Consider the following 22,834-nt stretch of genomic DNA (forward strand, 5'->3'; position numbering starts at 1 on the left):
GTATATCCGGTTCATATGAAAAAGCCATTCGGTGGTATGAAGCTTGGTTATTTAGATGTTGTAACTGCATTCGTCTTCGCCGTTGATCTATTTCTTCTTGGCGTTGTTGAGACGAATATGCTGCTCTTCTTCTTCTCGCTTCTTCTCGTAAGAGTTGAAGTCTCTCTTCCCTTTGATCGGCTAATTCTTCTGCTCGCCTTTGAATACTTCGTTCTCTAAGATGTTCATTATATTCTAAACGTTGTTGATCAGTGCGATTTGATAATCTCTGACGCTCTGCGTTTGCACGTCGAGTATGGCGGCCAATGTTTGAACGTGGGCGAGGCATCACACGAACGGTGATGAACTGTAAAAAATGACAATATAAATTAACCATAACAATTATTTTATAACTCATTCATTAGATATTCATAATTTTTAACGCTAATAAATAAACTCTAATTTTTTGGCATTTCTTAAGTAAAAATATACAATTTTTATCCCATTTTTACGTTAATATTTTTAATATTGTAATTAAAATTAATATTTTTATGTACAAAATGAGGAGTGGACGTAGTTATAAAATAATATTCATGGATTTTATTTTTTAAATCTTAAATTTTTTCTTAATACAATGAAATATTAGTTCTGTAATTATTGTTCCGTTCATAATTGTTTACACAGAATGTATTGAAAAAAAATTAAGTCAATTTATATAAAACCTTCTATGAAAGTTATACTGACTGTTTCATTGATAAAATTACTAAGAAATATATAAAAAAATATAAGTTTTAAAAGCGAATAAAAATTTATAATTAACCAAAATAAACTCAAAATAAACAAATGTATACTTTTAAAACATGTAATTAAATTAATTAAAATGTGAAGTTTTTATTGTAAACAAATAAATATGAAAAACACATTTCCAGTGTCACATGCTGTGCGATGCCCAGAAACATAAAACTTCTGCAATATTTTATGAGAAAAAGCAGCTAATATTAGGGTAGCTCAACTCACAACGATAGAATGTGGTTAAGTGTCGAAAAACGTGTCTTAGTTAATATATATACTTTAAGAGGATTTTTCGGCCTTGACAATTTTCGCACAACACAGAAAACACGATTTTTCATACTTTGGCACCATAAGGTTTAATGATAGTAGCCTACATAATTCATATTTCCAGTGAAAAAATAAAGTTAAATTATTTCCAAGATAAAAAAACTATATGAATACAAAATTCTGAAAATAGTGTTTCATTAAATCACAATTATTTTATAAAACATAAGTTTACTCACTTTACAGATGAAATCCAACCAATTCCATTCTTTAATTAAACATTTATAAATGATACCATACACATAAACTGGTCACAGTGACACATTTTTGCTTAATCAATATTTGGCTTATTAGAAAACAAAACAAAAGTGTTAAAAGATTATTGTTGGAAAAATCAACAAACACATTTTGCTATGACAACAGGGTTGATATGACAACCGGTTTGATATATCAACAATTATCATAACAACGTACGTGATTATAACAAATTATAATAGCAATATATAAGATATAAGCTATAAGATAAGAATTATTTAATTTTCAAATGTATTGTACGAAATGTATTTTTTAATTTAAACGTATTTTTATCAATAGAGTCGAAAGAATATACTTTCAAATTAAATAAAGTTTTTTATTCTTTCTTGAAATATATATATATATACATATTTGTGTAAATTATAGTCGTCGAGGCACAATGTTCGAGTAGCCTGATGTGCTTGAACTTCGACAATATGGTTCAGCATCGTCGAGCGTGATCACAAATTAGTTGGGTGACCATGATATTTAGTTATAGAAACTTTTTTTTCCGACTTTTCCGGTGGATTTTCCCAAACTTTTATTTCATATAAACACTCTTCTGTTAAGATGCAATGTTTTGTAAAAATTTCAATCCAAACCATCGTATACTTTCCGAGTTTTGCGGCCAAATACATACGGAAGCTAAATTTTTATATATATAGATGAGATTCTTCAATGAGAAGTTGTATGACAACGACTTTGACGATTTCAGCTTGCATCCTGTGGTTCCATGTTTTTTTTATCAACACATCATTTTCTAGCTATCCCCACTTCACACTTGAAAGAAATCGCGTAAATTTCTTTGTATCATTTGCTTCACAGCAAGGGTACACTCGCACTGTAAGTTACAGTTGTGCATTGGATTATTGTATTTATTTATCATAAGTGAAAATAAAAGCTTGTGTGTTGGGAATTTACGTTGGCCACACATCTGATTAACTTACTTAATCTCTCACATGTTTTATACGATGGTCTGGTCTGCAGAAAAAATATGGCTGAACATAAACCAAACGTCTTTATTTGTCATCCTAAACCAATGGCAAGAGTTGCATTACCTATGCATAAATAAAGAGAGGTAATAATAGTCTTATTAATTGTCAGTACAAAATATTTCTAAAATTTAATAATATATATAATGCTCCATGACAACATCTCTCAAGACCTCATAATTTTTCAAACATTTCGTATCAGTGCTATCACAGACATTCATGCGTGTGTGTTTATTTGTAAAGTTTGCCATTCATCACTTCACTTTTAAATATTAGCACCCTAATTAGAAGCACAATCAGGACACTAAATCATGTACGCGTGTCAAACGACGACAGAAAACAGTTACTAAGCGTGCTCACAGACGAGATAAAAATTATTCAGTTAAAAGAAAATTATATATCTTGGTCTAGATTCAGGAAGGAAAAGGACAATATAATAATTTTGCAATGGAATCAGCTGACAGTCGTCAAAATATAGGTTTTCGAATGAAATGTGTGTGAACATAAGTCTAAAATTATATGGTGTTTGGACGTTCATGATATTAACATTCGTTCCTTGATAGCATAGTAAGTATCTTCTTTTTTTTTAAAATTAAACTCTTCAAACCTAAAGTTGAGTTTAACATATGTAATTCGCAATCTCACGCGTGACTGACCAGGAATGTTTAAAGTTTTGATAAATATATTAATTTAAATTTAAGTAATTGAACTATCAGTAGAATACAAAAGTAAATGTTGCGTTATGCAAAGCATGATACACCAAAAAAATTAAGATAAAGATACTGCCAAGATAATGATTTGAAACTTTTAAGCTATGTTACTGAAATACGTCATTAATAGGCGACTGATCAGCACTCGCGTGGTTAAGACAATCACAGACAATGAGAAACATTTAATTTTAAATTTATAAAACTTACAAGCATTAAAATTCATTAAAAAATCTATTTGTAAGCATAATAAATAGCCGTAAATACAGCCGCTAATGCGCTCTCTCTGGGTAATAAAATTCCGGGTCAAAAATCTTTAGGAGACAACGGTTATGTCAGCCGTTCTAAATTATATTTTATGTTTGGTTAGGTTAGCATTCAAAACTCTTAATTTGATTTTTCATATTGGCTTTCGAGGATTAAAAGGTTAAAATATATGCTAACCGATTAAAATAAAACATTAAATTTAAGAATTTAGACAGTTTTTAAATAAGCACTTATCCTAGGGAATGGAAAAAATGCGCGGATTCAGTGCCCTCCAGGTTAGACTCCACGATCATCTGCACTCTCGGGCAAACGTCAACCTGTTCATTGGCCGCTGACTTGTGAGCCGTCTCAACTGAGATTCGATTCTTCTTTGAACGAGGGTCTCTAATTGGCCCAGAGTGCAGATTTACAGTGAACCAATAGCAGAAGAAGAGTACGAAGGTATAATCATTTTAATTTTAGCATATTACAGAATGAATTGGCGAAATTTTCCGTTCTCTAGCTATGTCAGATAGCAATCAATGCAACTTACTTTAAACATAAAAAGTTCCAGTTATAGATTCTATTTCATTCTCGTTATCCATGCAGCAAAAAAAAAGTTTAAATACTTTTTAACAACTAATTATGCAAAACGTATGCGACATATATATTTTTTCATCTTGTGAAAATCCAGCCACTGAAAAAATCGGCAAGAATAACCGCGTGGAACGTAAATATAAAATAATGACATGGAACGGGGACATACGCCCTTAATATCTATAGGAATTAAGTCTCTTCGCCCCGATTTCACCGGGAAGGGAGTTCTCAGACGTCTGGCGCCCCTCCCAGAAGTCAGTCCTGCGCCCGTCCCTGCACACGGCCCATCGTCTCGCATCGGCCGGGCTTGACGGAGACGGCGGCCAATCGTGCGCCTGCGCGCAGGGCAGAAGGCACGTCCCCAGGCCGTGGCTACCTCCGCTGCCGAGTCACGTGATCGCGTGCGCGAATCCCCGGGGGTCAGAGGGGGGGGGGGGCGGGTTCATTTGAAAGTCAGAACGGGAGACATTAGGAAGGCCCGCGCCGCCCTCGCGAGGAGAAAATGGGCCCTCGGAGGGCGCATGCATTATTGCTTCCTGCTTGAACGGGGGTAGTATCATAAATTATTTTGCTTCCAAAACTTCGTGTTTTTGCTCGTTATTTTAAATTAAGTCACAATCTAACCGTCGTTACTTGTTTATAAATGGGTTTATAAATTTAATACGTATTTATTTAATAGTTTTAAAAACTTAAAAGTCAATTTTTATGTCGACATTAGCATTAACTACGAGAATGTAATCGTTTAAATTAATTTGTGATCGTTTATTACTTAAGATGTTAAAAAAATTAAAAAGTGTTTGGATTTTACAAGAACCCTGACAAACTTAGATAGTTTAGAATGTGGGGAAACAAATTTATTTACTAATATAAGACTAATCTACAAAAATTAGCAATACACGACAAAGGCTTAGCTGAAACGATTTATTTAAAACTGAGTTCAACACGTTTGCATACTCTTAGTTTATGCTAGTGTTAGCATTATTATTGGTATTTAAGTATCTAAAACTATTAAATAAATACTTATTACATTTATAAAATACTTTATAAACAATCGAAAATTGTTAAAATTATGGGTTCATTAAAAATAATGAGCAAAACACGAAATTACAGAAACATACTAATTAAGGGTACTAACCTGCGCTCTGGTAAACTGATGGAGAATTGGATCACTATTTCCCGGGTCGAACTTTAATGAGCCGTGGTTCGTCTTGGATTTATTTCCTCCTGCCCTTCCTCTGCCGCCCGGAGTTATTCGGACTACAAAACAGCGCAATGCTGAATTATCGTGCCAGCACACGCTAGCATCGCGGTCCGAAACCATCCATATTCATGACGCTATTGCAGTGCAGCTGTATCGAGGGTTTCGCATCACGTGGCCACGCGCGGAAATGTTGAAGGAAATGAAACTTCTGCGCGTTCCGTGACGCTGGCAGGGAAATGCATTTTATTTTTTATTTTTCGCGAAAAAAGGGTTTTCAGCGGCGTGTTGCAACTTCGAGGCATCGTCTGTGCTTCGTGGTTGGCTGGGTTTATTTCAGGTACGTGTCTGCTGTCGGCTATCCAATCACAGCCATCCAGCGCGGAATGGCCCGGACAAATTAGGGCAATGGCTTCTCGTGCAGACGGCCGCCAATTACAAGGTAACAATCGCTATAGCGGGCATAAATTATTGCAGTCTAATGAGCGATAAAAAAAAATTTTTATTTCGTGAACACTGTAAATTGTATTTTTTTTAAAAAAATGGAACATAAATATTATTGTAAAATTACAGATATTTGTAAATTTGTAAATTTACATGGAAACAACCGTATCACTATAAAATAGCGCTCGCAACAATACTGGGTTCAGATTCATACCCAGACATTTTTGCTTTGTGTTGTCCCAGTACCTCCAATAATTAAATTTATTTGTAAACCCGTTTCCTGGAATAGCTTTCTAGTATTAACTGCACTCATTAATAAGCATAAAAAAATAAATTGTATTAATTTATTATTAATTTATCTTTTTCTGGTTTTTAAAAAAATATGCTTGAATGAAACATGAAAAAAAAATTATGGGTTAATTTTCGTAAGACATGATAGTATTATCTCGAAATCTGTATTTCATATATGCAAAAATAACGATAGTCATGTGTTGAACAAAGTTACAATATCTTTCTTGTATTTAGTATTATAGACTATTTTTTGGCAACTGGTTTCCAAATAATATTTTGTCAAAGTACAGATAATTAGTTTGCTGTGAAAAATACATGTACATGTTCCTAGTTAAATGTTAAAGGAGAACTGACTCAGCGCAGAATTCTAAGCCAACTTTTCACATTAGAAGACACAGATCGCATATGGCGTGGAACACTACGCCAAGGACCGAAACCACCGATGGAGAAATTTCAATCTTTCGTTCTGAAATTGATCCTGAGGCAGAACCCAATCACAAGAGTCGCTGAAACACGTAGGGACACTGAGACGGTGAGAATAGCTAAACTTGTGCCGGACAGTTCAAAGGCAGAGTGTGGACTGAATATTAACGAGCCTTTATTCCTGGACGCAAAGTCCTCCGTAGAAGAGGTATGAAATACTGATGAGCTAGGCCACTGGTCCAGAACGGAAGAGGCGTCTTGTGAGTTTATGTCACAGTTAAATTTCAAGCCGGAGTTACATTTTAACTTCCAGGCGACTTCATCAAAGTCTCATTTCACACCTCAGATGTTATAAGCTATACAACTTTTGGTTTAAAAAGTTGCTTATGTAGTTATTCGGTCATTCACATGAAAAATTAAACAACCCGATTTTTTTCTTCAAAAATTACGATATGTCTTCTTATTTCTGTTGTAAAAAAGCTACGTTAGAAGTATATTTTGGGAGGTGAGAAAGTAAAATGAGTTACTTATTTACAGTTTCATGTCTAGTTCCAGTTTATAACGGCGTTTTCGCTCTTTTAACAGCGGTGATGTCTTCTTTAAGTTTTTGTTTCTGCGTAATTGGTCTTTTAAAAGTTTAACATTCAACGGTCCAATTACTTCTGCTCCAGCGAGCGTAGTCTACAGTAGATGCGGCCATTACGTTCTACACTACACGCGCTGCAAATCTCATGGGGTGACAGAGGAAGGGGAACGGTGGGAGGAGAAAGGGAAAAGGGAGTGTGGAGGGGAAAAAAAAAACAATTTATGGCCCTCATCCTCATGGCAGGGCTTGTAATTTTAATACGCGCGGGGCCGTGGCGTTAACACGGCCGTTAACTCCCGGATTAGCCGCGCCCGTTTGACGAGCGGCGTCGAACTGCAGCGCGCTCCGTCGCCTGCGCCGCGTCATCGCGTCAACCCCCCCCCCCCCCCGGGGCATCACCCACACACCCCCTCTTCGCTTTCCTGCCACGCGCCGACACTGCAGTCATCCAGTTCGCGCGCAGGAGTGCAACCATCACGCTGTCTGTTGGGTGGGCCTGTAACTATAACTATTAGCAACAATCTCGGACGTGAGGTGTTAAGTTTATAAAGTTAATTTAATTAACTACTTGAAGACTAATCGCTTAGTAACAGAGATCAAAATTACGCGAGAAATACTTAACGCTGCTTTTAATTATAAAAAAAGGGGGTTGTCTGTAAAGTCGGTTTACGCGATAACGTCATAAAAAAACATTGATGAAAAATTGCATTCTTTTTAATTTTTAAATATTATTTACAATTTTTGCAAATTTAATTTAAATAATTTGTTTAAATATAATCACGAACAATTAGTTATAGAAATAAACTGAAATCAAATCAATGTCAATAAATTGTTAATTTGAAATGACGAAATTGGACAGATAAATCAAAATGTTTAAATTCCTGCTATTAAATAGCCCGCCTTAACCTATTTGATATTATAGAAGATTTTCTCGCACGGTGGTTGGCCGGTTCTTGCACTCTCGGCTCAGGCGGAACGTGACAATGAGTCATGCTTTTTCGTGAGTGCAGCCGGCGTTCATCGATTTATAAGACATTATCACGTCAAAAAATGTCATGTTCTATAAAAATTAGTATAAAATGCAAAATTTCTGGTATGCTACACCACAAAACATGGGGATGAAAAAATAAAGTGAATTAATTTTCACTGGTTTGTTTTCTTGGTAATAGCTTATGCATTAGTTCTCACAATCAATGTAGCTGTGTTAGTGATATGAGAGCTACTAACTAGCGGGCGGGCCCGAAACTACTTAATAAAAACTTGGTCTCGGTCTCGGCAGCTGGGACTTGCAGTGTCACTGCCGCGGAGTTGGGGGTTGCCGGGAGACTGCATGTGTGACTCGGTTGTAGTCGCTGTTCAACCTCGCCAACGCCACGTTGTTACGCCCGAAATACACGCGGTAATGGGTGGTTGATAGTAATAAACCTTTGTGCTGCTTCTGCTATTGGTTCACTGTTACTCTTGATGACTCTGGCCCAATAAGTAGGCGCTGGAAAAATTCGAGGAACTGTCACCTCCAGGATAGAATCTCCTGCATAGTACTTGGGGAAAGTCAACTGTTCACTGGCTGCTGGCTTGTGAGACGTCTCAACAGAGTACCCTGTGATCTATTACTTCTTTCAACGAGAGTCTCTAACTGGTCCAAATTCCTACATATTAATAGGGAATCAATATCACAAAGGTATACTTATTTGAACTTTAGAATGTCACGAAATTAATTCGAGAATTTTCCGATCTCTACCAATTAGAGACCATACATAAATGAAGTATTGATTCATAAGTTAGCAGTCGATGAACAGGTGACTTTTGCTCAAGTACGCAGAAGATCGTGGAGCCCATCTTGGAGGTGACAGAATCCTCGAATTTAATAATGGCTAGTGCGTATGAATTAGAATCTCAGTAGTTAAAAACCGCCACTTTAATTAAAAAAGAATGTCATTAAAAACTGTTTCCAAAATGCAAACACTGCACTTCAGCTAATGTTTTAAGCGTCTAACCAATGTGGCGCAACAATTAACTGAATGAAATGAACATAATCATGCTGACGTTGCCACCCCCTAACCTTAAATGAATGAGGAATGCCTCTGTTCAAAAGATACTATTCCTAGAGGCCCGGAAATATCACGGATATATTTGGTGCCATGATGAAATTCATAGTAGCCTACTTGTTTATTCTACCCTCATTTTCTTTCCTATAAGGTAATTTCTTACTGTGGACCCTCCCATTCTTTTGAGCGGGTCTACGTGATCCGGTATTTATACTGCTGGGTGGTAGTTGACTAGCCCACATCTGTAGAGGCGAGCGGTGGAACAACAATTGTGAACCAACCATCAAGGCAGTTCAAAGTTATAAATGTTTCCAGTCTGCTTTGCAACCAAAAGAATCCGTGAAATCTCAGAATCTCTACATGTTCAACTGAAATAAAATTGTTGGGGAAACAAAAGAATCGTATAATGAAATGAATATGATTTAAAGTAATGTCATGGACGTACGCCATTGATGTTTAACAATGGTTGTCAAAGATTAAAACCTCAAGAATTTATAACAAAAGCTGAACACACGAGGCACAGAGAAGAAGCCAAATATCAGCTCATGTCGATTGTTACATACTTCTACAACAAATATAATTCCGCGGACGGTATTTAGATAGAAAAATTTACAGCACAAACGAATATGACTAAATACCTCACACGGAATGCGCTGTGCTGTTAGACGCATGTACATGAAGTTATTTTTAAATGTTGTAATTCATTAAGAAAAATTATGCATAATGAACGTTACATTAAACTGTGTTGAAAAACTCTCTAGAACCATTGAATATATTTAATCTAGAACTATGCTACAATATGATTTTTGAATCATTAATGTTATAATAAATAGTATAATAAAATCTTTACGTGGAATTAGCACCCTTTTAAGAGAGATTCCTCATCTTTACGAAGAACTCTGGCTATAATGTAAGACAGGAATGTGAGCGAAATAAAAAAATTAATTTGCCGCAACGAAATAGTTGTGTGTACGTGGAAAAACGGATATTTTGAATTGAATCGAGCGAATATTTTTTAAAAGAGAAGATTTTACCAACTAAATAAAATTACTTTTTCAACCCAGCATTACGTTAGGCTAGGTGAGCAGAATAAATTTTGCTGCGCGTGAAATTGGATTAGGCCAACAAAACATGTCGTTGCAGCAAGTAAATACTTATTTCGTCGTATACAAACACATTTTCAGTATTGAATAGACATTATTCTCTGTTTGCCTTCGTAAATTTACGTTTACTAAGTGTGCTTTCTTTGAACAGGAATCGAATTGTATTACAGTAATAATAATCTTTTTAACACCACAGACATAAATAAAAAAATTCTTTCTTCCACATGCCCCTTAGCCAAGCTTAAAGAAAATATTTTTGAATATGGCATAAATTCCCTAAAGATACATATATTTAGAATTATGAAGTACCTTTTTATATATTCGTTTTGCTTTTTTCATTAAAATTTCCGTAGTTTCCTACAGAGGTTCATTATTACATTACCGTTTTTAGAGCCCTGCGTTGGCTCTACTTTTATCATTCATCACTTGCATGACTTAATAAAATTTAAATTAGCATAATGACATGCAGGTATGCGTCAAGCATGGCTAAAAAGGTTCCATTTTTAGAAAAATTAAAACTGTGATATCAAAATAAAAAGTTATTTTAATGCACATAAAAGGAAGTAAATAATTTTCGCAGAAATAAGACGCTCAAATTTGTATAAGATTGTTAGACTAGGAGCTACTGTTCTTGACAAGTTGCCAATTTAACTGGGTGTATTCCAGAATGTGAGCACGTTCTTTCTGCACAGTTAACGTTGTTGTTAATTTATAAAGTGCTAAGAGAAGCCAGATGTGAGTTCATGCACCGTGAATCTGAAACACAACGCAAATGGAGCTTTATGGAGCGCTGTCATAACTTAGAAACACATAGCACCGAATGTTCTGAGTAATGCAGTCCTACTTTATGTAATTATAGCTTGTGAATTAGTTCATGGTGTTTTTTAAGTTAAAATGTTTTAACTTGTAACTGATTTAAGTTACATGTTTATAAGTTCTTTTAGTTTTAAATAATGATTTCTGAGTTATAAAAGATACTCCTTTAAATTAAGGATTAATATTGTGTCAGAATTCTAGAATTTTATTTATGAATGAGGAAACATGCAAATTTCAGACAGACAAACATATATATTTTTTTCTTTTCTTTTATAATACTGTACTTTTACTAGGTTCCAGTCACAAAATGTGCCCTTAAAGTACTCTGGTGCGATTGAAAATTTGCACACCAATTTTCCGTTACAACTTTATTAAATAATTTGAAATATGTGTAGGTGCCACACCAAGGGTTTAAAAACTAAGGTAACATTTAATAAAACATTATAACGCAATTTTATGTTAGGTTCATTATAAGAGCTGAGCAGTACCAACATCTATTCATAAGTTTTTGATCCAAAAAGTAAATTCTTGAAACTTTTACGTTGTTATGAATATTTCATTCAAAAAACTTAAGAATGCATGGAGTCGTTAGTCATAAAATTATTGACCAAAAAAATTATGTTTTCTTGTGCAAATATAAACTTATTTAATGTTTACATTGGTTAACATAACACACCTTTTCGCAGAGCAAAGATAAACATTTCTTTTAGAACGTAGAATATAAATACAGTACTTACAGACCGTTTAAACACTATACTGGTTATCACCTAAACAGTTTTTTATTTTATATCAATCATGTAGGTTTACTGATTTGATAAAGTCAGTGGGCTGGTTTAGATTGCTGAAATCGATTCATACGTTCTGACGACTCGATCAGGATGTTTTAGTAATTTAGCAGTATTAAAACTTGTATCAAAAGTAAGTGAACGCTACTTAGTGGGCCTCAGTATATTTCACTGACTGCCAAATACAGTAAATTTACGGAATTTTCAACGAAGAATTAACCTTAAATAAACGAAGAGTTTTTCGTAATTTCAGATAACTTTATCTTCGTATAAACAACGGATAAACTTTCGAGTTCAATGTTTCATTGTAAACAATGTAAACACCAGGCGTGGGAAGTTTTTGCTGTATAGGCTAGTCCACATGATTATGTATGAATGTTTTTGTTAGTATAATAAGTTTATTGCTATGGATTTATATTCAAATATAGTTAACTCAGTACCTTAAATTGTCGGAGATGAACCGTTAACTTACGAAGATCCCTGGATAATTTGTAACTTTCATTCTAAGTAAATTTAAGGTGAACATTTTTTAGCAGTGTATATTCTCTAGCATGCCTCGCGCATGTCATTGTAGTGCCTGTGTTGAAAACCCGTGTCTGCATCTTAGTTCAATAATCTCACCTGCGTCAAGCTGTGACGCAACTGTTAATACTAGCAGTTAGCAAGCCACCGTCCACCTAGACGCAAAGTTAACGAGAATAAACAATTTTGTTTCATAATTTTTTTTTATCTGCGTCTCTGCGGTGCGTCAACCATGTCATATATGCGTAGTCCCCGTGTAGTCCACATGTCATGTGACAGCAAGTTTAATTTAAAAAAATTTTAATTGATCCCTACAATGGGAATTAAATCTTAAGTAAAAAAAATAACCATAGCGATCTTCTTGTAAACTCGCAGGTGCTGATTAAAATTCAATAAATCTTTTATATCTTGGCGACAAAAAAAATCACTTTAATATCAGACTGATCACTTAACTTAATTTCATACATAATAAAAACAATTGTGAATATTCGTTTGGTTACACTTGATGGTTTCAAATCTAATTATTCGTCAAATTCCTCGTACAACCTTATAAATATGAATTATAAATACCTATGTAGCAGCGGTTTCTCCTTGGTATTAGCTGAGAAAAACATTTGAATTTGTTTATCTACCTCGATGTATAAATTAAGGGACTGTCTGTTGCACTGGTCCGCTTTATGAATAGTTTTTTTTTTCTGTAGATTTGCACTGCTGCGTGATTAACGTTTCACAAACGAAAAATAAAAAAATCCGTTGTTTTAGAGTTATAGTTTCGTCACAGGCTAACAGAAGAAAGCTACAAATAATTTGAAAATATTTAAATAAAAAATCAAAAATTTCAAATGCGATTTGTTAAGAATTGTTGATGTTCGCTTTCCGTTTCGATTTTAAATTGACGTTTAACATCAAACGAAGACCGGGCTGTCGCACACGTTTCCGTACCGACATCCACCGACACGTGTGCTAGTCGAAGATAACGTCAATTTCACCGCCGCGGGCTGAGTTGGAATCGGCGCGTTTTTGATGCGCATGACCACGCCACCCCTAGCCAATGAAATGCCGAGAGGCACAAAAAAAAAGTCCCACAGAGTAGCGGAGTGCTCAGGCGGTGCATACGGGTAGCCCGCATGTAAATGGTCGTAACGCGCGTGGTACGTTACTGAAGGTATGTACTTGGAGCGCGAAACCGCGTGAGTTAGCATACGGGCATCCGCTCACTGAAACGGGCAGACTCGCTACCTGAAGGGACCACAATTTGTCACTTTGCAATGACGAGGTTTTTGTACTAAAGAAACTATAAAACAATATTACAACTTTTCTATAATTTTTAAAATAAAATACGAATAAAGTTAAAACTTGCACACAATTTTATACCATATCATTTATTTTTTTGCGGGGGTGGGGGAGATTGTAAAACACAATTTTAGGATGGCTATAACTGTGGCTCAAAATTTTTTTTCTAATGTATCAAACTAAAAAGACAGAAGAATAAAGCGAGGGTCTAGATATAATCTACAAAAAGACATACTACCATAATTTTGGAAGTGTAAAAATTTTCCAAGCTCTTTTCCTTAACCTACAGTGACCCGAAGAAATGGTATCAGTATTATTTTAGTTCAAACTTCAAATATTTTCTTTATATTATTCTGGGATAATTATATTAACCATCATTTACTACGAGTAATTGTATACCCTTGGAACCAAAACATTTTTTTTAAAAAACCATACTTTTGTATTAAACCTTTTACTTATCACTATAAATACTATTCAATTTATAGGAACTGGGACAACACTTTGTATTAATTAGAGTTTTGCATTTATAAGGTTTTTAATAATGAGGTTTCACTGTATTTGTAACTTAAACAATAGAAAAATGTCAACCAATGACTGCTTTCTGTAAGCTGAGTAAAACTTAACATATATAACGTTCCTATAAAATTTGAATACAACTATGCCATCGATATATTTATTGCACCTTTAAACATAGGTCGTAGGCTGCTCCCTATTCATATCGCTATTGTGATTAGTGTCACCGTTATCTTTGTAAATAGATTTTACAGCATATTATCTAGGTAACCGTTTTTATAGTGTATAAAAAAACAATAACATAATATCAGCACATTATTTTGTCTACCCGTGCGAAACGGGTTACCGGCTTAACTAACAAAATGACCTTAAATAATGGCGAATAGTCACTCTTGACGAGTATAGTTAAAAAATATTCCTTATTTTTTAGTGGAAGACGCGAAAGATTTAATTAATTTAAATTTTTTTTATTTATATGCAGAGAAGTTGGAGTGCCAGTGGCAGGGCGAATCTACAGTGGTTCGCCGTTGCCTGGCGCAGAGCGCAGGCGAGGGATAATGCGACGACCCAAACTCCTGAACCCGGGAAGGTAACTTCATTTCAGGCTCGGTGTCACGCATCCATTTTGAATATTTTTGAATTTTTCTCGTCATTTCTTTTTTGCAAGGGCTATTTATAAAAGTGATGATCATCGAGAAGATTTGCTTGCTTTTTTATTTCACATCCATGATATTACACTAAGTTGAAAATATATGCGGCAGAACAACATATGCAAGGGAAGTATCGAGTTAAATTTTTTATAGAAATAACCCACAAATAAAATAAATGGCGGAAAAAGCTGAAAAGTAATAAACATGTCTCGTGAGAGCGAGCCTTAAGTGAAACTCGCTCAGGACCAGTCGGGAAGCAAACCCGGGTTAACATCCGACTAATTATAATATGTACTTTTTTTAACACATAAATTCTTCGAAAACATTTTATTGCAAAATTACAAAACAAAAAAAGGTGTTGATACTAAAATGAATTCCCGTGGAACAATGTAAAAAAAAAATGGTTTGCCTGAACAAGTAAATATTTTAGTAGCTCAAATAATGTATTTTAAACTTAAATGTTACGTATATATATAGTTTGCACGTCTCACAGAAGTGGCGTTAAGAAATTGTCCAATGTTTTGACTTGTAGCATCACGATAAGGCGTTAGCACGTCCGTGCCCACTACTGCGCTCGCAAAGCATTCTGTAAATGTCCCAACTCGGGGTTCTGCTTTCTATCGTTCGTTCGTTCCTTCTTTCGTTCTTCCACACTTCACCAATCGTGAACCTCGCCGCTTCTGACCTGGCTTTGTGACTAACGCGGGGTGGCATTTAGGCTCCACGAACGCATCAACTGCACAGCTGCGTATTTTACATTAACTATTTACTACTCACTGCCACTGATTAAAATTAAAAGAGATCAGCGTCTGATTCCCCTTTGCTCACTGCGCGCCGTCTCTGCCTTCTCCGCGACTCTGTTCCCGGTACCCTCGATCCCTCGCTTCGACCTCTCGATCCCTCGCTTCGACCTCTCGAAGCTGACGTCACGGCGGGGCTGTGCGCCGACAAAGAAGGCCCGCGGCGAGTAGTTTCCTCGTCGAGGTGAGGGGGAGGGGAAGGGGACTCACCAGGTACCATTGGTCCTTGTACAGGGGGTCGGTGAAGGCGGCCGGGTCCAGGGGCTGCTCCCCCCGCGGGGGGCGGGGCGGGGCGGGAGGGTCTCGGGGCACGTCCCTCTTCTTGCGCACCTTCTCGTGCTGCTGCTGCGCCCACTGCACCTGAGCACACACACACGCGCCCTCAGTCTCTACTTATATACATATCTATATGTAAATGGAACATAAATATATATTTATAAATTTACACATTCAAACGAGAAAAAAAAACTTCACCACTACAAAAATAGTGTTCGCAGTTATACTGGGTCCAGATTATTACCCGGGCATTTGTGCTCTGAGTTGGCCCAGTACCTCCAACATTTAAAAGTTATTTGTAAAACGTTAATAAGCATAATAAAAACATAATAAAGTCGAATTATCGAATATTCAATCAATTTTTTTCCCACGGTTTAAAAATTTTTGCTTGAATAAAAAAACTAATTAAAATATAACATTTTGTGCGAATTTTCGTAAGAAATACTCAGTATTATATCGAAAAACGTATTCAATATACGCAAAAATAACTATAGTCATGTGTTGTACAGCTTCACAGCATCTTTATTGTAGTACTAGAAACTATTTCTTGATAAACTAGTTTCGAAAGAAATCTTTTTTAAAAATACAGAGAGAAAAAAATGTTTTCTATGTACACACGCCAAACAAATGATATAGGATTGATCGCGATGAAAACAAGAGAAACTTCGTTTTCACACCACGCGGCGGCTACTAAAAGCGGGTTAAGGCGTAAACGCGTGGCGCTTATGACGTTCGTTCGCGTTGTAGTCGGTGTTATGACGTCACTGCGCCACCAGCAACTGAGTCTAAAGAAGGAATTTGAGCAGAACAAAAACACAAAACACGCAGACCAATAATAAAAAAAAATCTGTTATCGTAACCACCAGGAATGCCGATGGACAGGCGAGTTAACGTTGGGCCACATGAAAATAAACGATAAAACATTCTTCTCTTATGCGGTTTGCACGTTTCGTTTTCCTGCCAGAAAACTCACCAAAAAAACACACCCCCAATAGTACTGTTGTTTTTGCACGACTTGCACAACAAACCGACCCGTCGAAAGTTATGCTTCATGCCTAACATAGTATCAACATGATACTTAACAACTCTTTCGCAAATTATTAATATTTTGATTGCGATAAACTTTTCGTATGCACTAGAAATAACTTCGCGTGCACACAGGTTTAGTAATATGTACAGTCAATTTTAATTTCCATTAAATATTCCCTATTAACTTCATTACACGATAAGTGATATGATCGGTACTCCAAATTTTACGTCCAAATAATGAGAGAAAGTATAAATCCATGTTGTAAAGCTTTACTTAAAGCAATTTTTAATATATAGTTATTATAATATCTTTAGAAGCATTATATATGACAATAAAATAAATACTTACGCCCAATCCTTAGGTTACTATTTTAAACGTTGTTGTATTTCAAGACAATAGCTTCTGCAGTTATTGAGTTAAATCAAATTATTTTGACTTTAGTTTCGGTTCAGGTATCTTATTATTGGCTGCTGACTTGTAAGTCGTCTCAGCTGGTTTGTCTGTGATTCGATCCTTCTTTGGTTGAGGGTTTATAACTGGTTGAGATTCGTCCAGATGAACAGTAAGCCAATAGCAAAATTATCTAAGAGGTATATGTGTTTGAATTCTAGCCTATCACCGTATGAATCCGCGAATTTTTCAGGTCTCTACCTATGACTCTACTCAGACTCTCACCCTAAGCTGGCTTTAAGTGGATAGGGCCTACCTATTATTAGAGACCGGAAAAATTTGCGGATTCATTTCGCGGTAGGCTCGAATCCAAGCTCGTTCACATTCACGCTGCTTGAGTGATTGGACCACAGAGTCCCCTAATTTCTCTGAGCTAATGGAAAACCCTTAAGAAAAAATTATCAAATAACAAGCATCCTGGTTATCGAGTGTAATGAGTTAGTAGTCAATGAATGTTCCGAAGTACTTATAGGATCGTGCAGTCTATCCTAGAGGTCATTAAAGCGCGAATTTTTCCAGTCTCTACCTATTATTCAGTATGCGAGACCGATATTCCCATTTATTCTCAAATCAATTTTTTTTTCCGTGGTGTATGCTAGGTGTGCATTTTATTGTCATATCGATATTCTTCTGCGTTTCACCATTGTAATTAATTTAATCGTCAACTGGGACAACTAAACTGGAATTCCTCTGTCGCACGCTTTGACTGGAATATTTAACGTGATATTTACAAAGAATTTAAAATATCATGGAATTTTCAGATCTTTTGTCTTGAAGCTGAGCTCTAAACGTTTATTCATAGTAAATCGATTTTTTTTTTTTAAATTTGAGAGCTATTATTTTCGATCCCATCTCCTGACCAGACTCAAATAAATATATAAGCTCTGAAACTGTTATTTATTGTGACTTGGAGCCCTGGAATGCCTGGGAGATTCCGTAAATTCAATCGATTCCGTGACCGTGTTGTCTATAGCTGTTGACTGCTGACTGCCGTGAAGGCTAAAATGTTTCTCATTCACGTTATTGCTATATTGTTTTTGCCCATGTTTTCCCTCAAGCGACTCAAAAAAAAAAAAAAAAAAAAAAAAAAAACATTTTTTCGAAGCCTGGTCGCAAGTCCAGTACAAACATGAAAGTGTTCTCGAGTAGACTTCTGCAAAGCAAACTTGTGAATAACAATCCGTTTTCTTTGCCAACACGCCGTGCGCCGCACAGTAAATACGAGGGTACAACAATAATAACTCGACTATTGCGTGACAACTGCTTAAAAAACCAACATGTTAAAATGAAAATAAAAACACTGACAACCTGGTAAATTTTATATTCTGTCCTTAAACTGTAATATATTTTTTTATTGACTGTTGACTTATGTTAAAAGTGTTTTTTGTAACAGTCTCCAATAGTGTGTTGTCAAAATAAAAATACGAAATCTAACAACCTGTGGCATTGCATTGTACTGTTAATAAATTCTCGAAAAAACGTTACGTTTTACAATAGTTTTTAAAAACAAAAAATTATAACACAGTGTTATTGCATTTATATATATTTTTTTCGGCGCAAACATAATTTTTGCGTTATTAGTGAGCCCATGTATTTTTCAGGAAAATATTTTCAGACCAGCTGTGTTAAAACTTTGTAGCATTGACTGTGTTTTGTTTTTGGCTGGGTTTCTTTTTTCAGCTACTTGTTAATTGTCAGCACGCATCCAGTGCGACAGAAAACGCGCCCTGAATAACCTGGCCAAATAAGGCAACGGCCTCTCTTGCAGACGGCTGCCAATTACAAAGAATCAATCGCTAGCGCAGGCATAACGAGTGATTAATAAAAAAAACACATGTCAATAGTTATATGCTTTAATTATTCTTGTGGCAATTGCACTGCTTAGAGACGAAAGTATTATCTTTTAAAGATGCTTGAAAGAGTGCCTTTCTAAACAAACGTCACTGTTTTTTTTTATGTTTAACATCTTAGCTCTCGGTATACGGCAATTGGTAAAAATAATATCTTGAATGGAGCGGAAGTTGCATGGAACGGAAATGTGTAACCTCGGTGCTGCCATCTGTGGCATCTGTTTAGTGAATTTTAACCAGATGGGCAGTATTTTAATAAAATTCCATAAAATGCATTGTCGACAATCAGGCACGAGGCCGGAGTTTAGTATTTTTCAAGTCTTTTTTTCGATTTCATCGGAGCCGTTTCATTATATGGTTCAAATTTTCGACCACCATTTCGAATTGTTTCGGCAGTCGAAGTAGCTGCTCCGGCAGCGATTTTTAGCGGCGAGTGTGGAATAAAACGTGTTATTCGCGTTCAGAATTTTACTTTGAAAACACGGTTTGAGTATGTTTATCACGCTCGGGAACACAGTAATCTGCTCGTTACCGGAGGTTAGATGCTACATATCTCTGGAAAGTACTGAAAGATTCGTTTAAAAATTTTTTTTTATATGTTACTAAACACTTCGTCGAAGGCTGAACTATCTCTCTGCACGTATCACGTAGCAAAAGCACGCTTGGAAGAATCTAGAAAATGCTTCGGTGTCGTGATCCTGCCAGGCACTCTCTAACGAGCTTGGAACGACGTCAGAACGCTAGATTCTAGATTGTTTTGTTTATCGCCACTCGTTTAGCAAGGGTACTAGAGGAGTATTCGGGCTACGGGTCTTTCTGCTGCGTCTGTTCTTTTAGCTGTGCTCGCTTGCCCTTTTTTCTTTTTTCTTTTTTTCGCGTACCCGTAAAATTGTTATTCTGGATGCGGTTAAGGTCGAAAGAGATTTTCTCTTTGTGTTGTTTACCCTCGCTCAGCAAACAGGAGCTATTGGCGCAATACAGAATACCATGGAAAGAAACGACTTTAGAAAAATTTTTTTTTTTTTTTAGATTTATTAAACACCTCAACACTGAATAAAAAATAGACAATATAGTCAAGTGAAAGGCAGAAATTTAGAAAACATTATTATCCACCTCATAAATCTAATTCAAAACCATTTTACCCGTGTATAAAAGTTTATGAAATACCTAATATTCTTAAATATGTTTTGGACTGCAAAGAGTAAGATGCAAAGAACAAAGAACTTAATAATCTAGTTTCCCTCTTAACTAGGTGTTTGCTTATAAGTAGGTTTTTGCTTATGAGTAGGTGTTTTACTGAGAGACAAAGTGGTTGAACTTTCCTGGCACTTGTATTTTAAATATAGTGCCCTCTTTATGTGCCAGCATTCAAGAAGAATGATATCTGCTCGAAGATATTCGATTAACATGTCAACCAGTAACGTTTTTCTATAAGTTTCAAAATTCATTATTAATTGTAAAGAGAATGTAATTTTGCCCTGAAACCACAATGGTAACAGAAGTTTGTAACTAAAATAAATTTTAATTGGTTTTTAAGTAGTTATAATTTGTAATAGGCAAAAAATCTCTTTTACTGTAGGAGCCTATTATACCCGTATTCAATTTGTCTAATTCAGCTTAAAGAAATGCTAGTTAAAGAAATTCGACCATTTTCCACAGACATGCCAATATCTACATGAAAACAATTCAAATCACCTCCGTTAAAATTAGCTTATCATGTAGAGCCATGAACTATTAGAAAAATAAATATTCCTGTTTAACAGCTGTAATGAATTTAGTTTGTTTAGAACGGTTGACAATATACAATTGTAGATATCAGTCTCTTTTTTAAGCTTAAAGTTAAAATGAATCACTGATTTTTATAGCTCTGCTAGCCGGCCTTATTATAAATTTGGCAATTCTTCAATTTAAATACAAGCAAATATATATAAATATTATTTCCAAAGAAAGGGTTGGTCACAAACGTTTTCAGTTTCGACGTTAAACAAGGAATTTTGTACATGGTCTGTTTCGATATCATATGATGAAATTAGAAGTTTTTAAGTATCGACGCGAAACAATGAATTTATAAGAGTTTCGAAAGTTCTCAATGATTCTTGAAATGGGACATATTTATTTAAAACATGTTTATGGACATACGCCATAGCTTATTTTCGCTTTATGTAGCAGAGAAACCACAAGCATGAACAAGAGAGATAAAACCACGAACACAAAGATGACAAGTTAAAATCAGCATACAGACAACACAGAAAATTCTGTGGATTAGACCTAAAAAATTAAAACGGCACAGACGAACGGTGGGCTGGTAAAGGCAAGACAGTTGCAACAAGAACAGAACATACAGAGAAACGCAACCTTGGAGAACTCTGTGATAAACAGACGAGCCCAGCGGTACGAAAAAAATAATCTGTACATACAACACAACGACAACACAGCGACGCAAAAGCGAACCCGGCGATTAAACCAAACAAATATCCAGAATATATCTCTAGTTTCATCGCTGTGTTTGACTGTGCGATGTTGTGTTGTCCAAGGTTGTTGCTTGTTTTTTCTGTTCTTGTTACAACTGCCTTGTCGTTGTCAGCCCACTGTTCGTCTGTGCCGTGATATAATTTTTTGACTAATTCCTTTCATGGGATGCTCTGTGTTTGACATTTGACATCGCCAGATTTTGGCTTGCTTACTGTTTATGTTTCATCTTTCTTATCATTATTGTGGTTTCTCTATGAGATACAGTGAAAACTAGAAATGACGCATGCCCCTAAAAATGTTTTAAATCAGGAGTTTCGAAGGTTTTTAGTTCGACATGAACCGATAAGTATTGACGGTTCTCCGTTTCGAAGGTTTGAATTTTCCGACATTAACCGATAAGTGTTGATGGTTTTCAGTTTAGATGTGAATATATACGGTTCAAAGGATCTCATATTTGGAGAGAAGTGATAATTTTTCGAAGGTTTTAAGCTCAGTTTTGACGTGAACAAATGAATTTCAAAGTTTCTCTGTTTCGTTGGGCGGGAATCTTTTGGTTGGGCGAAAAAGGGGGGGGGGGGGGGCAATAGCTTCGCCACAGGAAACCACAATCAACGCTGACGCCCGGGTTTTGAAAACAGCAGGCCGCTTCTCTCCCTCCCCCCCTCCTTCAACAGTAGGCGAACACGATACGGTTCGTTACGCCCGGGCGAATGACGTCACGCTTCGTGGACCATTCCCCCCCCCCCTCCCGCGCAGCTTCTCACCGTTACGAGCGCACTTCCTTTTTCTCTTTCTTTCCGACCTTCTCCTTGTAAAGTTGCTTATGAGTTTCATACTCTTTATTTTTTTTTGTAGGTGAAGAGAGTACGCTTACACCTTGTCAAACACGAGGTATTTTGAGACGTAAGCATATAAAGCCAACACAATACTGGAATATCCGGGTATCCCAGCATTTAACTAGAGTGATGTCGGGAAACTCCGGAAAATCAAAATCAGAATGCTTGGACCGGAATTACAACTCGTGTCTTGCGTAATGGAAATTCTGTGTTTTTATCATTACAATTTTTTTATTGTATTCTAAACAATTGTTTTGCGCAAAATCGTGGAATGTTTAATTACAAATATATTGGTGTGAAACTCAAGAGTAGTGGCTTATGTAATGGTCCGGGATTCTAACACCACCAGAGAAAACTGTGAAAGGAAGGGGATTTTGGAAGGAGAGTGTATGAGGTAGGGGGAAGGTAGGGAATTGTATAGGGCGGGATTCGGTAAATTCGCAGTTATCGATTAAGATTTGCATCAGTCCGGGAAGTCGTAAGGTGTACTCAAGTATCACTGCGTGCTCGTTCGGTTCATTAAATTCTCTACTAATTGTCTTTGCACGGATCTGCACTTCACAGAATCGGTCGCCGG

General features: G+C 36.0%; 1 protein-coding gene across 1 annotated transcript in view; it reads right to left on the reverse strand.

Moving 5' to 3' along the window:
• LOC134542276 (furin-like protease 2) overlaps positions 1 to 22,834 on the reverse strand; it is a 562,458-nt gene that overhangs the window by 217,559 nt on the left and 322,065 nt on the right. Inside the window, exon 4 of the mRNA XM_063386419.1 lies at positions 15,554 to 15,703. Within this exon, the coding sequence (XP_063242489.1) occupies positions 15,554 to 15,703 (150 nt within the window). The remainder of the gene's footprint in view (positions 1 to 15,553; positions 15,704 to 22,834) is intronic.

Source organism: Bacillus rossius, assembly GCF_032445375.1.
Source record: "Bacillus rossius redtenbacheri isolate Brsri chromosome 4 unlocalized genomic scaffold, Brsri_v3 Brsri_v3_scf4_2, whole genome shotgun sequence".
Classification (NCBI taxonomy): Eukaryota; Metazoa; Arthropoda; class Insecta; order Phasmatodea; family Bacillidae; genus Bacillus; species Bacillus rossius.